The sequence below is a fragment of the Rhinolophus sinicus genome, linkage group LG03, assembly GCF_036562045.2.
Source record: "Rhinolophus sinicus isolate RSC01 linkage group LG03, ASM3656204v1, whole genome shotgun sequence".
Taxonomy (NCBI): domain Eukaryota; kingdom Metazoa; phylum Chordata; class Mammalia; order Chiroptera; family Rhinolophidae; genus Rhinolophus; species Rhinolophus sinicus.
Genome location: NC_133753.1, coordinates 33,514,948 through 33,541,656, shown reverse-complemented (window position 1 = coordinate 33,541,656; position 26,709 = coordinate 33,514,948). Strand labels below are relative to the sequence as shown.

General features: G+C 38.5%; 2 protein-coding genes and 1 long non-coding RNA gene across 3 annotated transcripts in view; 2 read left to right on the top strand and 1 right to left on the bottom strand.

Annotated features, from left to right (window-relative positions):
- The window catches only part of HIF1A (hypoxia inducible factor 1 subunit alpha), a 40,784-nt gene extending 32,026 nt beyond the window's left edge, over positions 1–8,758 (top strand). Inside the window, exons 10-15 of the mRNA XM_019750771.2 lie at positions 183–469; positions 2,826–2,948; positions 3,080–3,507; positions 5,489–5,597; positions 6,834–6,960; positions 7,442–8,758. Coding sequence (XP_019606330.1) covers positions 183–469; positions 2,826–2,948; positions 3,080–3,507; positions 5,489–5,597; positions 6,834–6,960; positions 7,442–7,593 — 1,226 coding nt within the window. The 3' untranslated portion in view covers positions 7,594–8,758. The remainder of the gene's footprint in view (positions 1–182; positions 470–2,825; positions 2,949–3,079; positions 3,508–5,488; positions 5,598–6,833; positions 6,961–7,441) is intronic.
- Positions 8,759–21,845: 13,087 nt separating this feature from the next.
- LOC141570546 (uncharacterized) lies at positions 21,846–25,468 on the bottom strand. Its single transcript, XR_012494664.1, has 2 exons — positions 25,317–25,468; positions 21,846–25,193 (listed from the first exon to the last, which is right to left on the bottom strand). It is a non-coding gene; the product is annotated as an uncharacterized LOC141570546 (long non-coding RNA).
- Positions 24,650–26,709, top strand: part of SNAPC1 (small nuclear RNA activating complex polypeptide 1) — a 27,788-nt gene continuing 25,728 nt past the window's right edge. The window contains exon 1 of the mRNA XM_019750786.2: positions 24,650–24,881. Within this exon, the coding sequence (XP_019606345.1) occupies positions 24,754–24,881 (128 nt within the window). The 5' untranslated portion in view covers positions 24,650–24,753. The remainder of the gene's footprint in view (positions 24,882–26,709) is intronic.

Genomic DNA, 26,709 nt, shown 5'->3' with positions numbered 1-26,709 from the left:
TGGAAAGATAACTCAGACTGATGGTTATACCGTAACATCTGTAAACTTTCTGATTAAGGAAAATTTGGTAACATTTTTATTGTTTGAGTGAACTAGATAAACTTTTGGTAAAAGGGGACATATTTCTGTAGACGTTAAAATGTAGATATTCTTTAAATTCACTAATTTTTTTTTCCCTGCAGACACAGAAACTGATGACCAACAACTTGAGGAAGTTCCGTTGTATAATGATGTAATGCTCCCCTCATCCAGTGAAAAATTGCAGAATATAAATTTGGCAATGTCTCCATTACCTGCCTCTGAAACTCCAAAGCCACTTCGAAGTAGTGCTGACCCTGCACTCAACCAGGAAGTTGCATTAAAATTAGAACCGCATCCAGAGTCACTGGAACTTTCTTTTACCATGCCGCAGATTCAAGATCAGCCCGCTAGTCCTTCTGATGGAAGCACTAGACAAAGTTCACCCGAGGTAGGTGTCATGATATAATAAGAAAAAAATAACTTTCAGATTTTAATGTTCAGAAATACAGTCGTAAATTCGATTCAAACTTTAATTTGAACCACCAGTCACAGTTTTGCTTGTATGAATTTTAGCACTTTAAAAATTACTGAAAAAGCTGTTAAGAGCTTAACTTGGGCCTCAGTGCATGTTTTAGTCAAAGATAGGAACATGGGAAGGAACTGTCTTAACATAAATCAAAAGGTAAAACTTAGTTGCTCTTCTATATATTTATATCAGTAAGACAAAGCCTTGAATTTAAACATCCACAGAGAACAAAATTGTGTATGCCTACGATAGCTCTAGTCCGTACATATTACCCTTTGAGTTGGAGAATTGCCCAGTGGCAAAAGACTTATAAGCAAGGCTTAAAGGACCCTAAGCTCTGCCCAATTTAGTCCAGTTTCCATCACTGTTTTGAAATTCTGGATAAGTGTAACATGAAAGTACCAAGTCTTACACAGAATACTTAGTAACTTTTTTATGCAAGTTCTGTCTTCATATTAGTTTTGCTATCAAATCAATAAAAATCGTCTTTAAGGGCTACGCTGGGCCAAGACCAAAGATGTCGTAAGACCAAAGGCTCTATTTCTAAATCTAGAGAGTCTTGAATTTCAGAGCTTCTTAATGTTAAAACTATGCTCAGGAGTTGGGCAACTGAGAGATGAATATTATAACTTGATAAATGAGGCACACATAGGTCTTAATTAGGTAAAATTAAATAGGTAAATAATTTTACATTAAATATTTATTGATCCAAGCTGGCAAGATGAGAGGAGGAGATTTGACATCTTATAGCCTTCTAGAGAATAATGCACCATATGCTCTGGTTGCTCAGTTTGCCTAGCACAAAAATGTTTGATTCATTTTGTTTTTAATCTAACAAAAATAAATCTAACAAATGTTACAATAGTGGAAGCACAAGTTTATGCTTAGAACACATAGCTATAATTTTCTTAGAATTCTTGTTCCAAACTAATAATAGTATAGTCATTAAGGTGAATACAACTAATAGAACTTAAGTCTCCACCCCAACCCCCAGAGCAGCTGTGAGATTGTTAGATGTTATCACCACAGGGAAGTGACCCTCGGTTCAAGGTAGGTTCCAGTGAGTATACCATCTAGTTGACCAATAGGGTACCGTGCGGAATTGAATTATTAGATGAGTTTTATTCTTTAGAATAAGCACATAATCCATCTTTAAATTTTATAAATGACGTTATATTACATATAGTCAGACATGTGTTTACAGTAGTCCCCCCTTACCCATGGGGGACACATTCCAAGACCTCCAGTGGATGCCTGAAGCCGCGGATAGTACTGAACCCTAATTAGCTTCACCTCTGCAAAAAATGTGGCAGCAGCTTCATCAGTAGATGCAGGCTCTCCAGTAATTTTTATATTTTTCAGTCCAAATCTATTCCTGAATCTGTGTTACCATCCCTTACTAATGGCTTGGTGTCACTTGTTTCAGGGGATCCTTACTGGAGTCTTCATACAGGGCTCAATGCCTTTTAGCACAACACGTTTCCATCAATCAGAACATGTTTTCTGTTCATGTCTTCCACCCACAAATTTAATGCCATTTTCTTCTTAACTAAGCACTTATCATGCACTGTGCCTGTAACTTTTGCAGTTTAAGATGTGACAGCAAAACTAGTACGGATTTTTTTCCTTCACAGTTTCATTGATAGAAGATTTATTTTTATTGTGGATCTGAGCAACTTCAGCATACGGGATTTTCTCCCCCTATTTAGTCAAGAACTTTCACATTTTCACTCAAAAGAAGCACTTTGCGCCTTTCTTTGGCATATCTAAATTGCCAGCATCACTACTCTTGCGCTTTGGAGCCATTATTAAGTAAAATAAGGGTTACCTGAACACAAGCATTATGACAACTGATCTGATAACTAAGTGAGGAATGGTTGGGTAGCATGAATATGCTGGACAAAGGGTGATTCATGTCCAGGGCGGGACATAGTGGGACGGTGTGATATTTCATCATACTCAGAACAATGTGAAATTTAAAACTTACGAGTTGTTTACTTCTGGAATTTCCTATTTAGTATTTTTGGACCTTGGTTGACTGTGGGTAACTGAAACCACAGAAAGTGAAGCTGCAGATAAGGGGGGGACTACAGCATTGGCAAAATTAGTTAAAATGCTAATTCAAAAATTTAACTTCTTGGTAGTTAGATAAAATTTGATAGAACAGATGGACTTTGTTGCATATCCTCTGAATTCTGGTTTGAGAATTCTAACAACGAGCAAAAAATATGCAGTCTTCTTTATTAGGGAAAGTTAACATATTTAATTCTTTGTACAGCCTACCAGTCCCAGTGAATATTGTTTTGATGTGGATAGTGACATGGTCAATGAATTCAAGTTGGAATTGGTAGAGAAACTTTTTGCTGAAGATACGGAAGCAAAGAATCCATTTTCCACTCAGGTATACAGACTTGTTTTTATTAAACTATTTTTATTAAACTATTAACTTTTAGTCTGAAGTGACTTTGAGTTTAACTTTTTTTTAAATAAGGTGTGGCCATTGTAAAAACTCACGTAGTTGTTGTTTTACAGGACACTGATTTAGACCTGGAGATGTTAGCTCCTTATATCCCTATGGATGATGACTTCCAGTTACGTTCCTTCGATCAATTATCACCATTGGAAAGCAGTTCTACAAGCCCTCAAAGTGAGAGCACAATTACAGTATTCCAGCCGACTCAAATGCCAGAACCAGCTATTACCACCACCACCACTGCCACTGCCACCACTGATGAATTAAAAACATTGACAAAAGATGGTATGGAAGACATTAAAATATTGATTGCATCTCCATCTCCTACCCACGTACCTAAAGAAACTGCTAGTACCACAACATCACCATATAGTGATACTCGAAGTCAGACAGCGTCACCAAAAAGAGCAGGACAAGGAGTTATAGAACAGACAGAAAAATCTCATCCAAGAAGCCCTAACGTGGTATCTATCACTTTGAGTCAAAGGTATTTATATGTAACATTAAAGTTATAGTTTTTTTTTTTTTTTTTTAGAAAATGTGTATGATGGTAAATTATTTCTAAACATAGCAAACTTTCTGATGTATACGCTTTAAGGTACAGAAAATTGATATACAAATTATGAACTTAAAACATGCACTCCTAAACTTGTTTCTAAATTTATGTATTCTAAAATAATCATATCACCTATCTGAAAGTAGGAGGTAGGCGGGTCTCCTTTAAAATCCAGCCAATACGTCCTATAAATATACAAAAATTGACCCAGTTTCCTGCAGTTGTTTAAACCAGACTAATTATTCTCACTGCTTCCGTCTTATGGAGCTCTTTTTAAGCTTACCTGGCAAAAAGCCCTTCCGACTTAAGGTTATTTCCAATTCCCCTTCCAAATTGAGCCTGAAGGTCTTCAGTCCTCGGTACTCAATATAGATATTTTAAGACTTTTTAAATTTTATGTATAGTGCTTGTGGCTCTTTTCTCCTGCCCTGCATCACTACTTTGAGCTAGAGCGCTGGGAGAGGCTTTTCCTAGGGCTGGGAAAAGATCCTAGGGCTTGAGATGAACAAAGAATCATTTTACATAACGTTATAAATGACTATGTCACCAGCTGACTGTAGCTGGAGTTCCTCTAGGGCAATGACAGTGTCTTGGACATTGTAGTGGTATTAGTACTTAACTCAGTATCTAATGTGGAGCTGCTCAATAAGATGGACAGATGAATGAATATGTTAATATAAATGGTGATGACCTCTAATTTATAGTTTACTATTTGCTACAGAGGACTATAGGATATTCAGTTTTCTGAACAATTGTGTACTTGTCAAAACCAAAGTCTACCATCTAGTCACTTTAGCAGTTTTTTTACATTAGTCCCAGTATAGTATGTACTACATACTTTAAGAGATGAACTTTATGACCTATATGGAGGCTTTTTCTTTACTATCTCTCTAGGTAATTATTTGTAAAATCAAAGTGCTGTACTACAGTGCTGTACCAGACAACTTACAGCTTTAGAGCAAAGATTAAAGATAACCATTAAAAATGCTGTCACTGAGATGATATTTATAGGATGCACTGAGTTACATTTCATACAGATAATATAGCTATATAAGGATTTTAAAACCTGTCTATATAGTGGAGGCTTTACAGAGTTTTTAAAAACAAAACTGCGCATAGGAGAGCAGTTAGAATGATACCCATATGGCATTCTCAACTATATGGACCAGAGCAAGGAGCCATTATCCTTATGTATGGATGGGGCAGTTGTTGAAAAAACAAAATAGCTGTAACAAAAATTGATGTATTTGACACATAAAAGTTCTTTACTATTTAATATTAATTTTAAACGCAGGTAGTTCAGGTTTGATAATGAGATCAATACTGAAGACCAAGTGGCTTAGTAGGAGGGGCATTGGGAGGGGCGTGGGTATAAGGAGATCTAGAATGTACTTCCATATCTGCAGCTAATTATAATAGCAGTGGGACTTTGAGATAGATACCTAAGAGGCCTCAGGTTTCTCCTTTATAAAATGGGTATTGTATACCTATGTTACTATCTTGGGGATTGGCATGAGGCTGAAATAAACTAACGAACATGAAATGTTTACCAACTGAAAATGTTATACAAATATGAAATTATCTTGTATTACAGTAGTCCCAAGAATATCTGTATTATATTAGGTGGACTGAAAGGCCAATATTTAACAGGTTTTGACTTACAAAACTAGTAAGTTTAGTTCAGTTCTGTTTTATAAATAGGGAAATGCAAGTTTTAGGATACTTTGTTTTAAAACTTGATCTTTGGCTTTTAAGTTGATAAACTTTAGTAATAAGGAAAGTTCTCTTATATATAACATTACATTTTTAAATATTGGAAAATAGGCGTTATATATTTTGTTGAAAAAAAGCTAGTTTGATATTTTTTTAAAAATAGTAAGACAGTCATATTTTTATTTAAAATTTTTTTCAGAACTACTGTTCCTGAGGAAGAACTAAATCCAAAGATACTAGCTTTGCAGAATGCTCAGAGAAAGCGAAAAATAGAACATGATGGTTCACTTTTTCAAGCAGTTGGAATTGTAAGTGTGAAAATGTTTGCTTTTCTATTCTAGCCTACAGTCTATTTCTAAGTCTTACAAACATAAGTAATTCCTTGTTTCTCCCAAAAACTCAAGTTCTGTTTTCAGAAGTTATACATTGTTTTTCTTTCGCCTTATACAGTTTCTTATAAACAAACTTTTTTTTTTTTTTGAGAATTCTTATAAGAATTTATTTGAGCCAAACTGACGATGTTTACCGGGGAAAGGGATCTCAAATGCTCTCAAAAACATAAATATTTAATGAATATGTTCTCGGTGTAAAAATTTCAAATCATGCAGATGTAGTCTGAGTAAAAAGTAACGTTCTCCCCTCATTCCACCCCAACATCACCACCAGTTTCATTCTCTTCCCCTTTTAAAATAATTGTTTTATTTTTCAATTATAGTTGACATACAATATTATATTAGTTTCAGGTATACAGCGTAGTGATTAGACATTCATGTAACTTACAAAGTGATCACCCTGATAAATCTAGTACCCATCTGACAGCATAGTTATTAAAATTACTGACTTTATTCCTTATATATGGGGATGTATACCCTACATCCCCATAACTATTTTCTAACTACCAATTTGTACTTCATCATCCTTTCCCTTTTTTACCCACCTCCCCAACCCCGCCCTCCAATCTGGCAACCATCAAAATGTTCTCTGTATCTATGAGTTTGTTTCTATTTGTTTATTCTGTTCTTTACATTCCACATATAATGAGATCATGGCATCTGTTTTTATCTGTGTGACTTACTCCACTCAGCACAGTACCCTCTAGGTCCTTCCATGATGTTGCAGGTGGCAAGATTTCATTCTCTTTTATGGCTGAGTACCCCATCTTTTTTTTTTTCATTTCCATTTTCATGAAATATCTTTTTCCATCCCTTTGCTTTCAGTCTGTGCGTCTTTCGATCTGAAATGAATTTCTTGTAGGTTCATTCTCTTCCTTTTAAGTTGCTCCCCACAACAGTTATGTTAAGTCAATGTTGGTATAATCCATACTGATATTTTCAGACCAGCAAGACTAACTGGAAAGCATTTACAGAGCCATAATGTGTGGCAAATGTCTTTATCATAGTATTAAGATAAAGAATTAAAAAAAAAATTGGGGGCAGTATTTGATTTAAGAAACCTGCCTACATGTTATTAAACTTACACTGATATCAAAGTTTTTGATTAAACAAAACTGAACATAGTAAAACAAATAACTTTACTCTTTTTAGGGAACATTATTACAGCAGCCAGATGATCGTGCAACTACTACATCACTTTCTTGGAAACGCGTAAAAGGATGCAAATCTAGTGAACAGAATGGAATGGAGCAAAAGACAATTATTTTAATACCCTCTGGTTAGTTTATTCTTTTTGCCCTTGAATATCACAAAGAGAATTATATGACTTTTTATTTATGTGCTTTACTCCAAGTGAGAGTGCTTTTCATTCCTTAGAAGGATTAAAAAGATAGCATTTCATCTAATGGCTGTAACACAGGAAAGCTATTTTAAGATGGAACTTTAATTTTTTAGTAATTGTTTTTGATATGTCTATATGCTATTGATATTGAATAGAAGCTGATACCTGTAAATTTCTATGCAATTTTCTAAATTGATTTATCACACATTTGTTATCTTGTATCCTGCAAACATTTCTGACATAGCACAAGTAACACTTGATTGCACCTAACTAGTTTACATAGCCATGTTTACCCCATAGACTAAAAATCATTCTGGAGCTTGTTTGCATTATTTTCCCAATACCTAGCACATAGTGGGTGTTTAACAATATTCATTTACTAGATGAATGAATACTTAGGTATCTCTTTGTTTTTCAGATTTAGCATGTAGACTGCTGGGGCAATCAATGGATGAGAGTGGATTACCACAGCTGACCAGTTATGATTGTGAAGTTAATGCGCCTATACAAGGCAGCAGAAACCTACTGCAGGGTGAAGAATTACTCAGAGCTTTGGATCAAGTTAACTGAGCTTTTTCATGATCTCATTCCTTTTTTTGGACACTGGTGGCTCATTACCTAAAGCAGTCTATTTATATTTTCTATATCTATCTAATTTTAGAAGCCTGGCTACAATACTGCACAAACTCCATTCAATTTTGATCCCCTTTTTACTTAATTTACATTCATGCTCTTTTTTAGTATGTTCCTTAATGCCAGATCACAGACAGCACATTTTCACAGTTCTTTGATATTTAAACCATTGCATTGCAGTAGCATCATTTTTAAAATGCACCTTTTTATTTATTTATTTTGGGCTAGGGGATTTGTCCCTTATCGAATTATTTTTAATAAGATGCCAATACAATTTTTTTAAGAAGGCAGTAACCTTTCATCATGATAAGTTTGAAAAATTTTTACTCAGTTTTTTCACATTTTACATAAACAATGATTTGCCGGCAGTACGTGGTAGCCACAATTGCACAATATATTTTCTTAACAAATACCAGCAGTTACTCATGCAATATATTCTGCATTTATAAAACTAGTTTTTAAGAAGAAATTTTTTTTGGCCTATGAAATTGTTAAACCTGGAACATGACATTGTTAATCATATAATAATGATTCTTAAATGCTTGTATGGTTTATTATTTAAATGGTAAAGCCATTTACACGATATAGAAAGATATGCATATATCTGGAAGGTATGTGGCATTTATTTGGATAAAATTCTCAATTCAGAGAAATGATCTTGATGTTTCTGTAGTCATTTTGCCAGCTCAAAAGAAAAGCAGTACCCTATCTGTAGTTGTGGAAGTTTATGCTAATATTGTGTAATTGATATTAAACCTAAATGTTCTGCCCACCCTGTTGGTGTAAAGATGTTTTGAGCAGATTGTGAACAACAACAACAAAAATCATGCTTTGTTAGCAAAATTGCCTAGTATGTTAATTTGCTCAAAATTTGATGTTTGGTTTTATGCACTTTGTCGCGATTAACACCCTTCTGTTTTCATATAGATTTCAATAATTGAGTAATTTTAGAAGTATTATTTTAGAAATATATAGTCACAGTAAACATCTTGTTTTTCTATGTGCATTGTACAAATTTTTCATTCCTTTTGCTTTTTGTGGTTGGATCTAACACTAACTGTATTGTTTTGTTACTTCAAATAAACATCTTCTGTGGACCAGGCCCCCTTGATCAGCTTTTATGTTAATATTTGCTTCACCACCTCCCAACTCCTAAAATTGTTTACGAACAATTTAAGAATTTTATGAAAATTACATTGGCATTGATTATTTCTCCATTTCTCTTACTGCTATCTTACTGCTATGCATTAATGTATAGGGACAGTAGTGTGTCCCTAAATGTCATGTTAACAAACCATAATATTCCACTGTAAAGAGTATGCTTTTAGAAAAGAAACTTGTTTATAAATTTAGGAACCTATTAAAACAATTTTAAGGGTTTTAATATGAATGGGATGAGTGAAGCAAATCCTGAACATTATAGTCACATAATGTTATAAGGGCTAGAAGGTCCTGTAAAGATTTCTAATCTATTCCCATTCACAGATGAAGGAATTTAGACCTCAAATAATAAACAGTTGGTCGTTTACCAGAGGTTTAAACTTAGGTCTTCTGACTCTAATATCAAACTGAGAACTAACCTTGCTTTGTTTTAGTTTTAATGATACCATATATTTAAAATGTTTTAAATAGCTTTATTTTCTCCTGTATATTTTTATAAAATTGCTGTATTTCTTTTCTAATTATAAAAGTAATACATTCTCATTTTTTAAAAAGACAGCACAAAAAGATATAAAAGAGAAACAGAAAATCACTGAATCCCTGTACCTAGAGGTAACCACAAATTGGTTTTATGGACAAATGATATAGGTAGTGCCAGAGTCTTACGTCCTGTAGCCTGAGGTTACAGGAACAAAATATCCTGAACAAAATAAACTGAGCCATGGATCTTGGGTACCGTGTTTCACCGAAAATAAGCCCTAGTCGGAAAATCAGCTCTAATGTGTCTTTTGGAGCAAAACTTAATATACGACCCAGTCTTACATAAGGTCTGGTCTTAATAGTAAAATAAGACCGAGTCGTATATTAATTTTTGCTCTAAAAGATGCATTAAAGCTGATTGTCCAGCTAGGTCTTATTTTCGGGGAAACAGGGTAGCTATTTTTATCTTAGTATGAAGAAAATGTGATTATAGTTATATGAAAATTTAAAAGTTTACAATACTAAGACTCAACCTATAAGATTTCGGGGGCACATGTATATTTCACTGTAAATACTACAATCTGAAATGCTGTGCATTTAATTACAGATTCTACTAGAGATGGTATTTTAGAATAAAGTAGTTGCCTAATATTCTGAAATACCAAATATCCTGCTTGTTCTGATAGCAAGTTAGCTTCAAACATTAGTAAATGGTCAGATTATGTAATGATTTGGAGTCTGAGGAAATGACCTGTGAGGAAGAGAAAGACACTTGAAAGGACAGTAGAGGTGGAAGAAAACAAGTATCCACCTCTGGGTCATTCAAAAAACAAACCCCTGGAGTGCTTGAAGCTATTATGAAAAAGCAGAACCAGCCCCTCCATCCCAGCACTGTGCTCTCTCACACCATCACAGACTTCTAAAATAATGCCTTACCTTATCCAAGAAGTATAACAACTGTACTTCTATAGTAGCTCTTCCCCCTTATTGTCCCTTTCTCCTTATGCATGCCTACTTCCCCTTCTCTGGTGCTGCTGTGAATGAATGACCATAGTATTATTTTCACACTTGAACAAAGGATGTCAAAGGAAGTTAGTTGGTGTATTTTTGTTCATTGGTTCTAAGCCTCACTATTAACCTTGGAACTAGAAATAGTTCCCCAGAGAACCTACTGCTGCTGGGTGCAGTGACACATAGGAGTTAAAATGAAGCTAACATCTCTTCAGTACTGTACGCTAGACTTGGTACTAAGCATTTTGCACGTTATCTCAATCTTCACAAAAGGCCTATGAATTCGTACTGGTCTCTCGTTTTGTAGATGAGAAATTAGTCTTGGAGAGGTGGCCGAAAGTTCAGAGCATTTGAACTGGCCATCAGTGATTCCATAGCCCCTGGTGTACTAACCACTTCAGTGCCAGCCAGTCCACAACGTGTCGTGTTTCCCCGAAAATAAGACCTAGCCCGACAATCAGCTCTAAGGCATAGGTCTTATATTAATTTTTGCTCCAAAAGACATCTTAGAGCTGATTGTCGGGCTAGGTCTTATTTTCGGGGAAACGGGGTACCCTTTTCTTCATTAACTGTTTAAGTAACAAACAGGAGAAAGCAAAGGGGGTGTAGGGAACTGAGGGTAGGTGTCTCCTGAAGGTAATGAAATACAAGACACTGAGGAGATGTCCTAAGACAGGAATGGCAAATCTGTTTTGAAGTGCTATTGAGCTGGGTTTTAGTTTGAACTAGACGTTCAGGTGTCTGGTTATGGAGACATTAACTCAGGTAAATGAGGTGGTGTATGAAAAGCACAGTGATAAACTATAAAAAGCTATACAAATGGATGGTGGTGTTCTCCCAGAGCTGTTTGACTTAATGGCACACTACATATGTTTAAGTTTGTATAACCTCACAATTATCATTGCAAATCTTGATTTCCCCCTACAACCTCTAAAACACAGAAAAGATGAACTTAAAGTTACTGGCTTTGCAGAAACTTAAACATTCTGTAAGTTCAAATTTCTAATGTAGCAACGTCAAAAACAAGTTGCAAAGAATACGGAATCTTTAACAATAGAGTTTAGTTAAATAAAAGCTGTGCAAACTTGTTGCTAGTTGGAAAGAACAAAAATGTAAAGAAAAAATATTATACTCGGGTGTTTTTTTAAGTCTGCCACTAACCACTTTGCTCATATTTCATCCCTTTAAATAGCACTGAACCTGCTGGCCCAGGTGATTTTACAGAGAATTAGTTCACTCTTAGAATTTGATACGAAATAGTCTGCCTATAAGATAAAAGCTACCCCTTACTGTAACTCCTCCTTTGAACGCCTTCTGGAGCTTTGTTGTGTTCACACCTTTCAGAGGTTTGGGCATAATTTTTCTTACCTGTAGTGGACGGTTTTACCCAAGACGCTGCTCAGACACCCGATCTCCTTGTATTATATTATTTCCTTTATTCCCTTGTCTTGGTTCCATTCCGGGACGGAGAGGAAAGGCAGCTGCCTGAGAGCAGCAGTGATCAGACCCTCAGCGGGGAAAAATACCAAGGATGCGGAAGAGACCCGGCACCCCTTTAGTCCCTGGTGCCGCTGGTACTACATTATGAGGCCGTGAATCTCCAGCCGCGCGGAGAAACTCCCCCAAACCCCACCCGCTGCGTTTCAGGCCCCTCCCGGGTACGTGCTCGGCCGCAGCGCCGCAGCCCCGCCCCGGCCCTCGGCTCCGCGCTCTCGCAGCCGCTCCAGGCTCCCGTGTACGTGTGAGAGCGCATGTTGGAGGCCGGTCTCTCCTGGCCTTTGGCGGGGCCGGGTTGGTGCTCGAGAGGTTAACGCTGCCGTTTGTCTTAAGTGACTTGTCCAGTTCTGCCGCCTGGCCCTTTCCCAAACTAGTTTTTGGTTGGGAGGTGGGGTGGGGACCGGTGAGGGAATGAGATGATATGTTGCTGTCGAACTGTCTCCGGAATTCCCAGTCTAATGCTTTGGGGTGTGCAGCTGTGCTGTGTACAATAGATAAATATCTGAGGTCTTCTATCAGTTGGACCTTGGTTAACGGTATAACGGTTTTTTAAAAATTGGTCATCTAATCTGATCAGAAATAGCAGAGTTGTTTGGTTATTTAAGTATACTCCCCTAAAGGCACTCAAAGATTTATTTTATTTTAAATAAAGCACTTTGAAATGTCCCAGATTAAGTAAATCGAAATTTTAGCTGCTCCAGGTGTTTTTGTTTTGTATTGTATTTCCTTGTGTTTTTTTAATTTGTTGTGTGCCTGCACCTTATTGAGGGCAAGTTTTGAGAGTCCTTTGGGAGAAGGTAATCTTGATGGACAGAAGGGAGGTGAGTTTATGGAATAATGGAAAAACTTGGGGCCCTAAATTTAATCTGCTGTAATTAGTATGTTATGATTGCCCAATTTTATAAAGTGCAAAGGCAGGTTTTATATAGAAAAAATAACCTCACCTCTGCATATCCACAGCCAACTCCATTTTACATTTTATTTTCAATTTTTTTCTTCATGAAAATTTATTGTTTATGGTTTTTCAAATAGAATTTCCTAGAACGTAATGGTCTATTTTTTAAAAACTGGTCAAGGTGTTTTAAATACTTTTTTATTGATAAAAACTGGTAGCCTCAGTCATCTTATGTTTAATCAAAGAGGTGCCATTTAAGGCAAGTGCTACAACTCTTTTGGTCTTATGGATGCTTAATAAATCATTACCAACTGATGATTCTCCACAGAGAAGAACAGGGTAGGGTGTGTGTGGGGGGGCAGGGGGCGATGTTTATCACAAAGGGTAATGCATCTTAAAGCATTGAGAAACATACATAACCTGACAAGTAAACTGGACAGTTAAATTGAATCCGTCTTTTAGAGATCTTTGAAATAGTAAAACATTAAGAAATTCTATTTTATGTGGAGGTCCTTTCTAAATATTTCCAGGTAATATTTGGTCTTGGAAACGGATTTTTTTTTTTAATGGTTCTACAAACAACTGCTATGACAAACACTTTAACAGGAGCACTGAACAAACTGTGGGGTAAGCCATTATAAACTGTTGCCTCACTCTGCAGTCTGGTAGAATATCTAAAGCAAAAACCTAACCAAAGTGAGCTACTAACACTGCAAATCAGAAAGGAGCCAGCACAGCTTTGCCTCTTCCTGGGCAAATTCAACTGCAAATATTTGCCACCTTGTCAACTTCCATGTCACTTCACCTTTAAATTGCTTACTTTACTGCTCTTTTTTTTTTTTTTAACCTTCTATGATCATTTATCCATGCCTTTTCTCTCCTACTAAGCTCTTCAGAGCATGGCTCCATCTGATTTCACCTTTGATTGTTCCTAAAACCTTCCACACTGTTTTTGCAAGGACAACTCACATGATTGAAGATGGGAAAGGAAGTCATGTGACATGGGGACCACAGAAGAATTATGATCAGAGTTGGAGAATAGGGAAAATAGGCTGACCATGTTAAACAAAAACCTTCGCAGCCAGAAACTTGCGAAAGAATGGGTTTATTGAGCCATAAGCCAGCCAGAAAAAGGACCAGGTCCTGGGACATAACAGTCTACACCATCAGCAGCAGGGCTGGATGGAAAAGAAACACATGGCAACTGTCCTGGGACTGATGGGGCTCTTTTATACAATGACTTTGGGGAAGGAAGATGGAAGCTGTTTTGAAGGAATTTACATTGGGGGATGGGGGGGGGCAGGAAAGGTGGACAGTTCTAGGTTAGGTGCATAGTCCATAAGCCAGAAATATGTACTACTTCTTGATTGATTGTGGACAACAGCCCGAAAATTAATGTATAAAGTGGGATGTGGTAGTGTCTGGTGATCGACTATTTGTTGTTGTCTTTTAAGATAGCTGCCTGGAAGTTGATTGAAGGTTTCAACAAACATTTAGGAATGTGAATAGTCTTTTGTTAGTTTTGGCCCCTAACTATTAACTAGGAGTCTGCCACTCTCCAGCCTGCTGTAATTTAATTTAGGACATCTCAGAATTTACCTCTTGTCAAGCATTTTCTAGCTCTTGCAGTGAAATCCATTCATTCAATGAACAATTACTGAGGGTTGAGTGAGTCCAAGATGTTTACTATGTTTTGAATGGTTGTATTCCCTCAAATTCATATGTTGAAACCTAACCTCCAAGATGATAGTAGTAGGAGGTGGCGCCTTTGGGATGTGATTAAATCATGAGAATGGAGCCCTCGTGAATGGTATTCATACCGTTATAAAAGAGGCTCTAGAAAGCTCCATTGCCGCTTTGGCCATGTAAGGATACAGCAAGAAGTCAGCAATCTGCAACCTGGAAGAGAGCTCTCACTAGAACCTGACCCTGCTGACACTCTGGTCTCGGATTTCTAGCCTCCAGAACTGGGAGGAATAAATTCTTGTTTTTTATGAGCTACCCAGTTTATGATATTTTGTTACAGCAGCTTGAACAGACTAAGACAGTGTCATTCTAAGACTCTCGTGGGTGATATAAATACTCCAGAATATGGTGCCTGCCATTGAGAGTGTAGTTAATTCCCATTCTGTGAGGTACTCACACATTCATTGTGCAGACAACTGAAGTCTAAATAGAATTTTTATTGGCCACCTAAGGTGTTCTAAATCACCATTACCTTTCCTTTTCATGAAAGTCTCTATCTTGATAATCTATATCCAGACCAGACTACTCTCCATAGGCATCTCATATTTGGCTTCTCAAAAACTAGCTCCTCATGTGTCCTCCAAATGGCTCCTCCTCCTCACTGAATGGCACTACCCCGTCCAAAACCAGAGCCTTAGAGGTCGCTTGTCACTGACACCCTTATAGGCCACATCCAGTCTGACTCAGTCCTTTTCTTTCCCTAGTTTCAATATGGAAACTTTTGAACATTTACAAAAGTAAAGGGAACAGTGTAATGATGCCAAAGTGTCTGCAGTTTGGGTTCCCTGGGAAGTAGGCTCTGAGATGGAGATTGCAGGTCTTTTATTTATGCAGGGGGAACAGCACATGTGGAAGGGAAAGCAGAAATGGGTAGAGGAAGAAACTGAACTGAGATGCAGTCCCAACAACCTCCCTCAGCAGCCATGTGGGGACCTCTGCACTAGGATAGCCCTTCAGGGTTGTCCCAAGTTACAGGGAGGGCTGGGCCTTTACACACCTACACTGATCAGTCATTGGATGTGGGCTGCCCCTCAAAAAAGACACGACCTTAAGTGAGGAGCATCTTTTGCTGCAGACCCAGCAGCCAGGAGAGTCATTCCTGAGACATCTGGATGTCTCATCACAGCATCAACCACAATACCAGCTTCAACAATCACCCACTCATGGCTTTTTTCATCTATACCTTTACACATCCTTCCCCTCCCAAAATTATTGTGAAAAAATTTCAGACATCACATAATTTATTCTGTAAATAATTCAGTACTTCTAAATATTATATTTCACATAAGCACAGTACTATTATCACACCTAACTATTTAATAACAATGCTTTAGTATCATCAAAGCCAGTGACACACAGTTCTTTTGTTTTTGTTTCTAGATATTCTTGAATCACCCCCTTCTATACGTGTCCATTAGTACTGCCTCATGAGTTCTTGTCTGAATTTCCTCTCCTCTTAATCTGCCCCATCCCTGCCACACTGCACTGTTGCCAAACTGAGCTTTCTAAAACGAAACTGATTGTTATTTCTGTATTTAAAATTCCCTCAACAGGAATAGTACAGTATCCTCTGAGGGGTTGTACAAAATGGAAGGAGTTTATAGGCAGAGAGAGGGTGGCACTAAAGTTAATAGTAGATTGTTTCAGGCAAGGAAACCTTTCCTTAGGGGCAGGCATGGGCTCTTATCAGCCTGATTACCTCACTAGTGTGGAGCAGCAAATTCCAGACTGATAGGTTTAAAATTCCACTCCTGGGAGAAGCTGAATCTGTAATTAGTTTAGGTATTAAATCTAGGTTTGGTATCATGGGCTTTTTGCACAAGTGACACCGTTTTGGGCCTGTGGTTTTTCTTTTTAACAATGTGAAACAGTAATTGTCCTTGGGAAATGGAGTGTCAAAGGACTTTTACTTCCTACATAATACATTTCTGTATCTTTGTAATATTTAATAGGGACTATGATTACTTTTGTTAATAGAAAAAAATTAAATTAGTAGCTATTGATTGTCTTCAGATGAGAGTTCAAATGCTTTTATACATGGTGTGAAGTCCAAAATTGTGGGGCTGGAGAGACACACACACACACTGACAGAAATCAGACCTCTGGACCGGAGAACAGACCGTTTATTACTCACAGAGAATACTAACGCTGAGTCCCCATGACCCAGTTCCCCATGGGCTACACAGTGAGGGCCAGATATTCACCTGTATGTGCAGCAGAGTTTGTACCACAAGAGAGGAAACCCCAAATTATGAGACTGGAGCTTATATATAGTAGCTGGCATGTCTGTCTATCCTCCCCTACAGAACTTTGTTGATGATGCTAGAACATTGCTGTGGAACACAAACAAATCTCTGGGGGCGGGGGAGGTAGAAGGGAAGGTCTTCATCTTTCCTTTACCTACCTGTAAGCAAATGGCTCCAGGGGAGGTAAGTCTCTAAATCTCTTCAGAGTGTTCTATCTTTAAGACTTATATTCAGGCATCCTTTGCTCAGCAGGCTCAGAACGTGAAGGAACACTGAGAAATCCAGGGAGAAAATCTCCCAGCACAAAGCAGGCTGGGCCTTGGGATCTCCGGTGTATTTTTCCAAGTATTACAACTTCTTCCCCTTGCATCCTGTGCTCCAGTGATGTAACCACCTAACTTGCTCTCTTACCTCTTTGTGCCTTTGCACGTATTTTTTTCTGTGTCTGCAGCCCTCTTCCTATTTCATCTTCATCTTAAGTCTTTCCTCATTTTTCACAACTCCCTGCTTTAGAAAGCTTTTCCTCTCAGAAACTGAGTTTCTCCTAGGTGTTCCGATATTACATTGCGCTTACTTCTTTCATAGTATCTGTCACAATAAAATTATAATTATCGACTTGAGGTGAGTTGTTCTGCATTCGATGGCAAGCAACTTGAGGATGGACAGGAATTATGCCTTTAAGTGCATCCCCAGGAAAATGACAGTATGAGGAGCTCCATGGATCTATTCCCCAGCAAAACACCTCTAACTGGTGAAAATTTTTTTTAAAAAAACCATTTAAAGTTCCTTGAAATTTTCTGTAGGGAATACAGTATAGAGAGAAACTTCTATTCAAGAAAATCTAGTAAATCTTGGTAAGAACAGCAAGAGTCAGTGACACTTGAGCCATGCCCTGCTGCCACCCGCCACCCTGCTCAGGAGACAAAAGCTCCACTCTGGGTGCATGTGGCCAAGAAGATGGGGCTCCCTCTTCCCCAGATTGTCACTGCAGACTCAGATGGTCCATTTGACTGTGCACATCCAAGCCAAACAAGACACAAACAGGAAATTGCAGCAAAGAAAGTGAAGGTTTATCTAAGGAATTGGTGCCAAGCCAGGAGACATAAGTGAGCTCGTGCTCTCAAACCCCTGGCTTCCCAATGGCCTCTAGTGGCTGGGTTATTATAAGGGAGAACTCTTTAATCATGGTGACTATGGGAGTTGGGGCTGGTGACTCTACTGATTGGTTAGGGCTAAGGCAGGGAGCAGCTGATCATGGCATCAGATCCTGCTGTCAGTTATGGCATCACTCTGTCCAGTTCCCAGGGGATGCGGTCCGTGGGGCCATTCCACTTGCATGAGTCTGGAGCTGAAACATAACTGAGGCCAAGGTGTTATCTTTATTTGATTAAAACCTTATTCTAGTTCGAGGTTTGGTTATTGTATCTGTTCATGGTTGATAGACCTGAAGCTTTATTCTTAAATGCATTTGACATTGACCGGAGCCTAATGTCCTAATGTCCTAAGGGCTTAATGAGTGGAGATACAGTATATGAACAGGTAGGAGGATCTGGGGAAAGAATGCAGGTGAGTCATAGTTCTGTCAGGCTAAACAAAGCTGGCTTGGATTAAAGCAGAATGCATGCTGAAGAGATGAAGTTCACGTGCAGATACAAGATCTAAATAAAGGGCTATGTTATCTCCCTGGGAGTGCCAGAAGGCCAGCATTCTCATCCTTCTTAGCTTCATGTTGCAAAGGTTAAACTCCAGGTGAGTATGGCCTGGAGATTGCAGAGATTGGGAACTCCTTTCTTCCTTTCAGACTCTATTCATAGGATGGAGGCTCTATCATAGGAGCAGCAGGCCAAGAGTGATGGGACCCCAATTGCCCTCCCCCAGCTCACACGTAACATGGGACCCCAGTTGCTCTCCCCCAGCTCACACATAATGTGGGAGTTCTATGCCAGGAGAAGACAGCCTGAGAAAAACAGAAGCTACTGCCCCCTTGCAGAGCCCTGCCGGTAAAGCAGAGGTATCACTGTGAAAAAAGTGGGCCACTGTCCTCATCTCCAGCTCTGGAGCAGTGGCTCAGAGATTTTTCCCAGAGGGACAGGAAGTCCATTAGAACAGAGAATTCTGAAGCTCTGTTCAAACTTTATTCAAATGTAAAGGTCCTCTTGAAAACAATGAATATTTTTGTGGTAAGTAATTAAAAGGAAGCTGGCAGGTCCATGACAGCAACAAGCTAAATTATAAAGCAGCCTGCTAGTTTGCCAGAGAGCCAGGGAGAGACAACTAAGAGAGCCCTCTTGGGATCAGAAAAACCTCAAGCATGGGCTCAAAGACTGTTCTCTGCAAAGGATCTTCAGTGTAATTAGATTAGATTGTGGGGCAATTCATGCCCCAGTACGTTGTCAAAGCAATGGAGCAATCAGCTAGCAATAGTGGACCCTAATAGCTGGGTGTGATACCAACAGAGGTAGATAGCTTAACAGAGAGATCAGGGAAAGAGACAGCCCAAGAGAGCTCTGCTAAAGCCCATGTGACTTTGTCATCCCATGGTGACTGTGTGCATAGCAGGGCTGTGCCTTCTGAGAGCTATTTAACAGGCTGCACACTCTGGGGGAAATGGACTTCACTAAAATAGTCCAGCCAGGTCACTAAACAAATAAGTAACAAAGCAACAAGCTTCAGGGGAAAGGGGGAGCAATCAGTATTCAGAAGCGCTACAATAAATGATCTTGAAATAGTTTTTAACAAAAAACTATGAGTCGAGAAGAAACAGGAAAGTCTGATCCATGCACAGGAAAAGGCAGGCAACAGAAATTACATATCAGAAGGTCCAGATGGCAGATTTAACAGAAAAAGGCTTAAAGTAGCCATTGAAAATCTGTTCAAAGAACCAAAGGAAACCATGCTTAAAGATGTAAAGGACTGTATGATGACAACGGCTGATTAAATACAGAATGCAAATGGATAGAAATTATTACTAAAAAGCCAGATGGGAATTCTAGAATTGAAAAGTAAAATAACTGAAATGAAAACTCTAGATTTTCATTGAGCACCTACTGTGTACCAAGCACTTTTAGGTACTGGTGGTAGAGTAGCGAACAAACACATACCTGTGCTCCTATGTTTATATTTCACATGGTATCGGAGGTCTTAGTCAAGGAAATAAGAGGACAACAAAAAAGAAATGATTATAAAGGAAAAAGTAAACTACCATTATTCTCAGCTGCTCACATCATCTATGTATAAAACCTATAAGAATCTATAGGAAGAAACTTTAATAAGAATTTAACAAGGGGACTGGATATTAGATCAATATATAAAATTGAAATCAATATATATAAATGAAATTAATTTCATTTATATATATTGAATAAGTACACTAGCCAAAGAATACAGGACTAGATCCAACAAAAGACATGTAAACAGTTATTGGAGAAAATTACGAGTATAAAACTTTGTTGATGTTGCTAAAGATGACCTAAAAGTATGGATAGGAAGACTAATACAAAAAAGATGTTATTCCTTCACAAATTGTCTTCTAAATTTAATGCAATCAAAATCCAAGTGACATTATTAAAGAAATTTGGCAAGTTGTTGAATTTAAAATTTCTATGAAAAAGCAAAAGTCCAAGTATTGTCAAGATACTTCTGAAGAAAAGTAAGATGAAAGAACTTTCCTTCCTAGAATAGACTTTTTTTTCTTTTTAAAGCGGTAGTCTTTAGGATATGGTATTAGTGTAGCAAAATCTAAATTGACCCTGGGAAGTAGATAGATGTCTGTAACCCCAGATGAAGACTGAAGCTGGAGTGGGTACTGGAGGCCTCTTCCTGTGCCAGGCGTAACCATTTCAAGTTTGGATTGTGAGGAGGTTTAGGGGATTCCAGGAGAGGGGCCTGGGTGCCCCAAGTGGTGGGTTAAAGGTAGTAAGGAGGCTTAGAGCAGTAAGATGAGGTCTGACAATTAAGTTTGTGAACTTGTTGCAACAATGTTGCTAACCTTTTTTGATATCAGAGGGATTATTCATTATGAATTTGTACCAGCTGGACAAACAGTTAACCAAGTTTACTCTTTGGAAGTGCTGAACAGGCTGCGTGAAAAAGTTAGACGATCTGAACTTTTCGCCAATTCATGGCTCTTGCATCACGACAATGCACCAGCTCACATGGCACTGTCTATAAGGGAGTTTGTAGCCAGTAAACAAAATAACTGTGTTGGAACACCCTCTCTACTTACTTGATCTGGCCCCCAATGACTTCTTTCTTTACCCGAAGATAAAGGAAGTATTGAAAGGAAGACATTTTGATGACATTCAGGACATTAAGTGTAATATGACGACAGCTCTGATGGCCATTTCAGAAAAAGAGTTCCAAAATTGCTTTGAAGGGTGGAATAGGCGCTGGCGTTGATGCCTAGCTTCCCAAGGGGAGTACTTTGAAGGCGACCATAGGATATTCAGCAATGAGGTATATAGCACTTTTTCTAGAATGAGTTCGTAAATTTAATTGTCATACCTCATATATACTAACAGTAATGGAAGTATTTTGTTATTTTAACAACAGGTACAGAGCTATATGCTTGTGTACTGGTTTCAATTAGCCCTGCACACTTGATATGTGACAAAGTGACTTTTTAGATCATTGGGAAAAGGAAGGATGGATTATTCAATCACAGATGCTGGAAAACCATACATATAGAAAATATATATGTATTATATATACATGTGTATACATATATATATACACACATATATATGGTTATACTTATGCAAAAAAGTGCAATTGGATCCTTAACTATACCATCCTTAGATATCATTTTTAGATGGATACAGTGGATTAAAAGTGAAAGACAACACTTTAAGACTATTGGAATAACATTGTGGCAGAAATGTTGGCAGTTCAACAAAGATTGTGCACCTTTTCTATAGATTGGAGTTGTTGCTGGGAAGTCCCCAGTTAGGGACTACATTTCCTAGGTTGCTTTGCTTCTACATGGGGCCATGTGACTGAGTTCTGGCCAATGGGATGTGGACTGAAATGGTACAGCAGGGGTTTTCAAACTTTCTATGGTAATGTACTATTTCTTCCCAATTTATTGTGGACCAATACTTTCGTAAACTAAAATAAAAATAAATTACCAGAAAATTGAAACTTAAAAATTCACACCAAATACAAGTCCATTTTTTAATTATTACATTCAACAGACAGAAAATTACTTTGTCAAATTGTTATTCAAAGTTTACAAACACTCACAATTTCCGTATAACACCCAGTAGGTAATAAACAGTTTGCAGATCAGCAGAAGTCAGTGGACCACCCTTTGAGTGCACACCATTTCCAGGCATGGCCCATAAGAATCCCTCTTGCAGTCTTTCATGTTCTTTTTCCTTGTCAGTCTACAGGTTAGATGTCTACAATCAGGATGGCTTTGAAAGCCAATGGCTGAAGAAGGCAAGGCTTCATCTGCCTGGAACTCCAAGTGACTTCTTGGAGTGGAACCCTTCCCACCCCATCTTGCCATTAATTGAACTTAATGTGAAAGGAAAAGAAAATTCATTTGTACTAAGACACTGAGTATTCAGGGTTTGTTAGTTATACCATTGGTATTAGCTTAACTAATAATGTAATACATAGGAACATATTTCTTGCCTTAAGATACAAAAGTCCTTATCAGAAATGATTTAAAAATTGACTACATTGAAAATAAGAATTTCTGTACATCAAAAACCACCTTAAAGATAGTAAATAAGAACAAGTCACAAATTGGGAAAAGATATTTGTAACATGTAAAACAAATATCAGTTTAGTATTCAGAGTATACAAAGTGATCTTACAAATCAATATGAAAAAGGCAAACAATCCAATTGAAAAATGGACAAAATATGTAAACAGGCATTTCACAGCAGAGGGAATATGAATAAGAAATTAGAATTTGAGAAGAGGCCCAATCATATTAATAATCAGAGAAATGCATATTTAGACCACAATACCAAGGTTCTGAGAGGAAGAGGCTGAATTGGGAACTCTTGTTCACTGATGGTGAAGTGTAAATCAGTTCAACCACTCTAGAAAAACAATTTGACATTATCTTTTAAAGTTTTATATTTACACCAATTATCATCCAACAATTCCACTTATAGGTATATGTATTCTAGACTGCTGTAGCATATATGTAGAATTGCCATATTTAGCAAACAAAAATAAAGGCTGCCCAATTAAACTCTATTTAAGATAAACAGTGAATAATTATTAAATTGGATCTGAAATTCAAATTTAATTGGGTCTCACATACTTTATCTGGGATCCTACAAATAAGAGGAAGCATGTATGGGCCTGCCCGATGGCTCAGGTGGTTAGAGCTCCATGCTCCTACCTCCGAAGGCTGTCAGTTCGATTCCCACATGTCTCAACCACAAGGCCGCCAGTTCAATCCCCTGAGTCCCGCAAGGGATGGTGGGCAGCGCCCCCTGCAACTAAGATTGAACATGGCACCTTGAGCTGAGCTGCGCCCTCCACAACTAAGACTGAAAGGACAACTTGAAGCTGAGCGGCACCCTCCACAACTAAGATTGAAAGGACAACAACTTGACTTGGAAAAAAAAGTCTTGGAAGTACACACTGTTCCCCAATAAAGTCCTGTTCCCCTTCCCTAATAATAATTTAAAAAATCTAAAAAAGAGGAGGCATGTACAAAAGTGTTCATAGCATTGTTTGTAATAGCAAAATCTGGTACCCACTTAAATTTGCATTGAGGAAATAATGGAAAAACTGTATATTTACACAATGGAATATTAGGCAGTAGTGAAAATGAATGAACTACATCTCTGAGTAAGAACATGAATGAATCTTAGAAACAAAATTTAAAAAGCAACTCAAAGAATATATATTGTAAATTGCAATACCATTTTTGGTAAAACTCAATACCAATCACAACTAAACAATACATTGTTTAGAGCTCCATACACATGTGATAAAGTGTATACAAGAGAATGGGGAACAAAATAAGTAAGGCAGTTGTTATTAAAGTAATGGTAGAGATAGGGAAATAGAAGAGGAATTCACAGATTAATGTGACAGTGTTGGTAATGGTGTGGTTCCTACACAGGCAGAACGTACACAGATGTTAGTTTTACTGCTATGCTTTTCTCAGACATGTTACAAAGTTATTCTGTGTACATATTACATAAACATTAAAAAAATAGATCAATGATCAGGAAAGTTAAGTGAGTTAAACTTGACTTCCTTTTATAGACAGAAAGCCCAATGCTTTTATATTAGGATACCTCTCTAAAAGAATAAAAATAGCGTGCCCTGCAATTAGAGAAAAGGTGAAAAGTACAAACTAATACACACTATCTTAGCGCCAGGGTAAGTAAACTAAGAGGTGGAGTGTACACAGAAAGCCAGTGCGGCCAATTAATCAGTATATATAAAGTATATACTTTCTGCTAAGCATTGTGCGAGACTGTAACGTAGCGGTGGTGGGTGGTAGTGGGATGTTGGCAAAACAGCTTTTCAAGGGTGGTTGCAGAAGACTGCTAGTGCTACAGAGAGAGCATAAGAGAATGAGTCCAGTCCATCTGCTAGTAAACTCTCTTTTTCAGATCTTCTTTCCACTAGGGGGTGGATTGAGGCTGGGAACTATTCTTTCCTAGCTCTAAAAGTTGACTTCTGTCACTGTAAGGTCTCTAAAGGGCACTGATATTAAGGGTAAAGCCAATTTACATAAGCTAGCCTAATGTAAACCTAAAATCCTTCTTGGGGTCACAGGACACTTGAGATATAAACCTCTTCAGTGAAATTAAAAAGGCTGATTTTAGTCCTTTAGGATTTAGGTGAAGGGGAGTAGAGCGGGTTTAAAAAAAAAAAAAAAAAAAAAAGTACGCGTTCACGCACGCGCAGTAAGCATCGCGACCACTATCTTGGGTCAGGCTGGAGGCGGAGCTAAAGCGGCCGGATGACACGCCGCGTAGCGCGTGTGCGTCACATTTTAGGAGGCGGGCACGTCCGGGGCCCGTTTCCTCGGCGACCGCCGGTGTCTGCGGGTTCGTGGTGTGTCCTGGCTTTGCAGACATGGGGACCCCTCCAGGCCTGCAGGCCGACTGCGAGGCGCTGCTCAGCCGCTTCCAGGAGAAGGACAGCGTGCGCTTCGAGGACTTCACGGAGGTGTGGCGGAGCATGAAGTTCGGGACCATCTTCTGGTGGGTGTAGTCCTCTGCTCGCCTCCCGGCGTCTGTTCAGACGCGGCGTAGGAAGTTGCACGCCCACCGGCCCCCGGCTTCATGGCCCCTGGGAAGAGCGGAGAAAAGCCGCAGTCTGAACGCGCTACCTCCGTCTTTTCTGGGCCTTCTCCTGTGCTCACTTTCCGGGGCGATTTCATTGGTTTCGGTTGCGTCCTCTTTCCGAATATGTATTTCTGCCTGGCGGCTCTTCTGAACGCTCCTCTCTATGTCCACTGCCCCATCCTGACCTAAGTCACCGTCGTTTGCCCTCCTCCATTCTGTTCTAGAACCCTATGTTTCAAAACAAAAGAAACACCTAAGCGAAGACAAAACTCGGCACAATTAAATTCATTTTACATACAACCAGAGTTATCTTTCTAAAGTGCATTTTGATCATGTCATTGCCCTGCTTACCGCGTTTCAGTGGTTTTCATTGCCTTTGGGATGCAGCTCAGATTCCCTGACATGGCTGGCAAGACCCTCCGTGACTGGCCTGTGCCCGTCTCTGCAGCTTCATCCACCAGTCCCCTCCGTACCCTCACTTTCTTGCTCCAGCGTCTGTCTGTGGCCCACTACCGGCGTTTCCTCAGCCTGGAGCTTTCCCCTAACTCCCTTTGCCTGACCATCTTATTCTGCACTCAGCTTTAGGCTCAGTGAAGCCTTCCTAGACTAAGCAGGTGTTCTGCTCGTTTTTCCTGCAGCATTCTGCTTATTTTATCTCTCGACTTACCACACTTTATTGTAAGTGTGTAGTTCAAAAGGCAGTGTAGTGGTTTAGAGCACAGATTATGGAGCCTAACTACCTGAATTTGAAGCAGAGTCCACTGACTTTTGGTAGAGTACTTGCTTGACCTTCCTTATCTGTAACACAGGGACAATGAAAATACCTCATAATGCAGTTCTGAGGATTAAATGAGCTAATATGTGTTAAGTGCACTGTAAGTGCTTAGTAAATGTTCATTGTTTTTAATTTTCCCTCTCCTGGACAGAGCTTTGTGAAGACAGTGGCTGGATGAATCTGGTAGCTATTAGCATAATACATGCAATATTGAAAGGCTAAATAATTGAATGAATGAGTTCTTGTGCTTAAAACTTTGTTTTGCTGAATAAAATGTAAAAGTTCTCTTTTTTACTCTCTTAATGAAATATAATTACCCACGTAGTTTGTGCATCACAGGGGATGCAAGATGGAGAGCTGTTTGTTACATACAGTTAATGAAGGGAGAGAAACTAATATCTTAATGTATTTAATCCATAGAACAACTCTGAAAAGCAGATATGATAGATGTTTTATTGATGAGGAAATTGAGGCTTAAGGAGGTAAAGTAATTTCTCCTTGATCACTCAGCTGGTAGGTGGTAGAACAGATACTGAAACCTATTTGTCTGTTTCTAAAACCCATGGTTTTTCATTGTATCCCTTTTGAGAAAAGTGACAGTTCAGGAAGATTTTGCTGAGGTTTTAGCTAATGAGGAAAAAAGTAGAGACCACTTGAAGAGTGGTGGTTTTTCTTTAGAAATTGTGTTGGTTGCCTATACTATGGTAGGCATTTTGTATTCTTTTACTAAATTTACTATTTGAAGAGCCCAGGCTTTGGGAGCATAGTGGAGCCTGCTTTCCTAGCCTGCTCCTTCTTTACTTTGGTGAGCTTTGCCCTGCAGAAATGGAAGGAGTGGGTGGGTTACACTGTACTGTGCTGTCTAACTTTTTAATCTAGGTGTCCCAAGGACAAATGAGGTTTAGTGTGAATCCCTGAGAGTATTGCAATAGGAAAATATCCATTATATGTTAAAATGCATGTAACTTT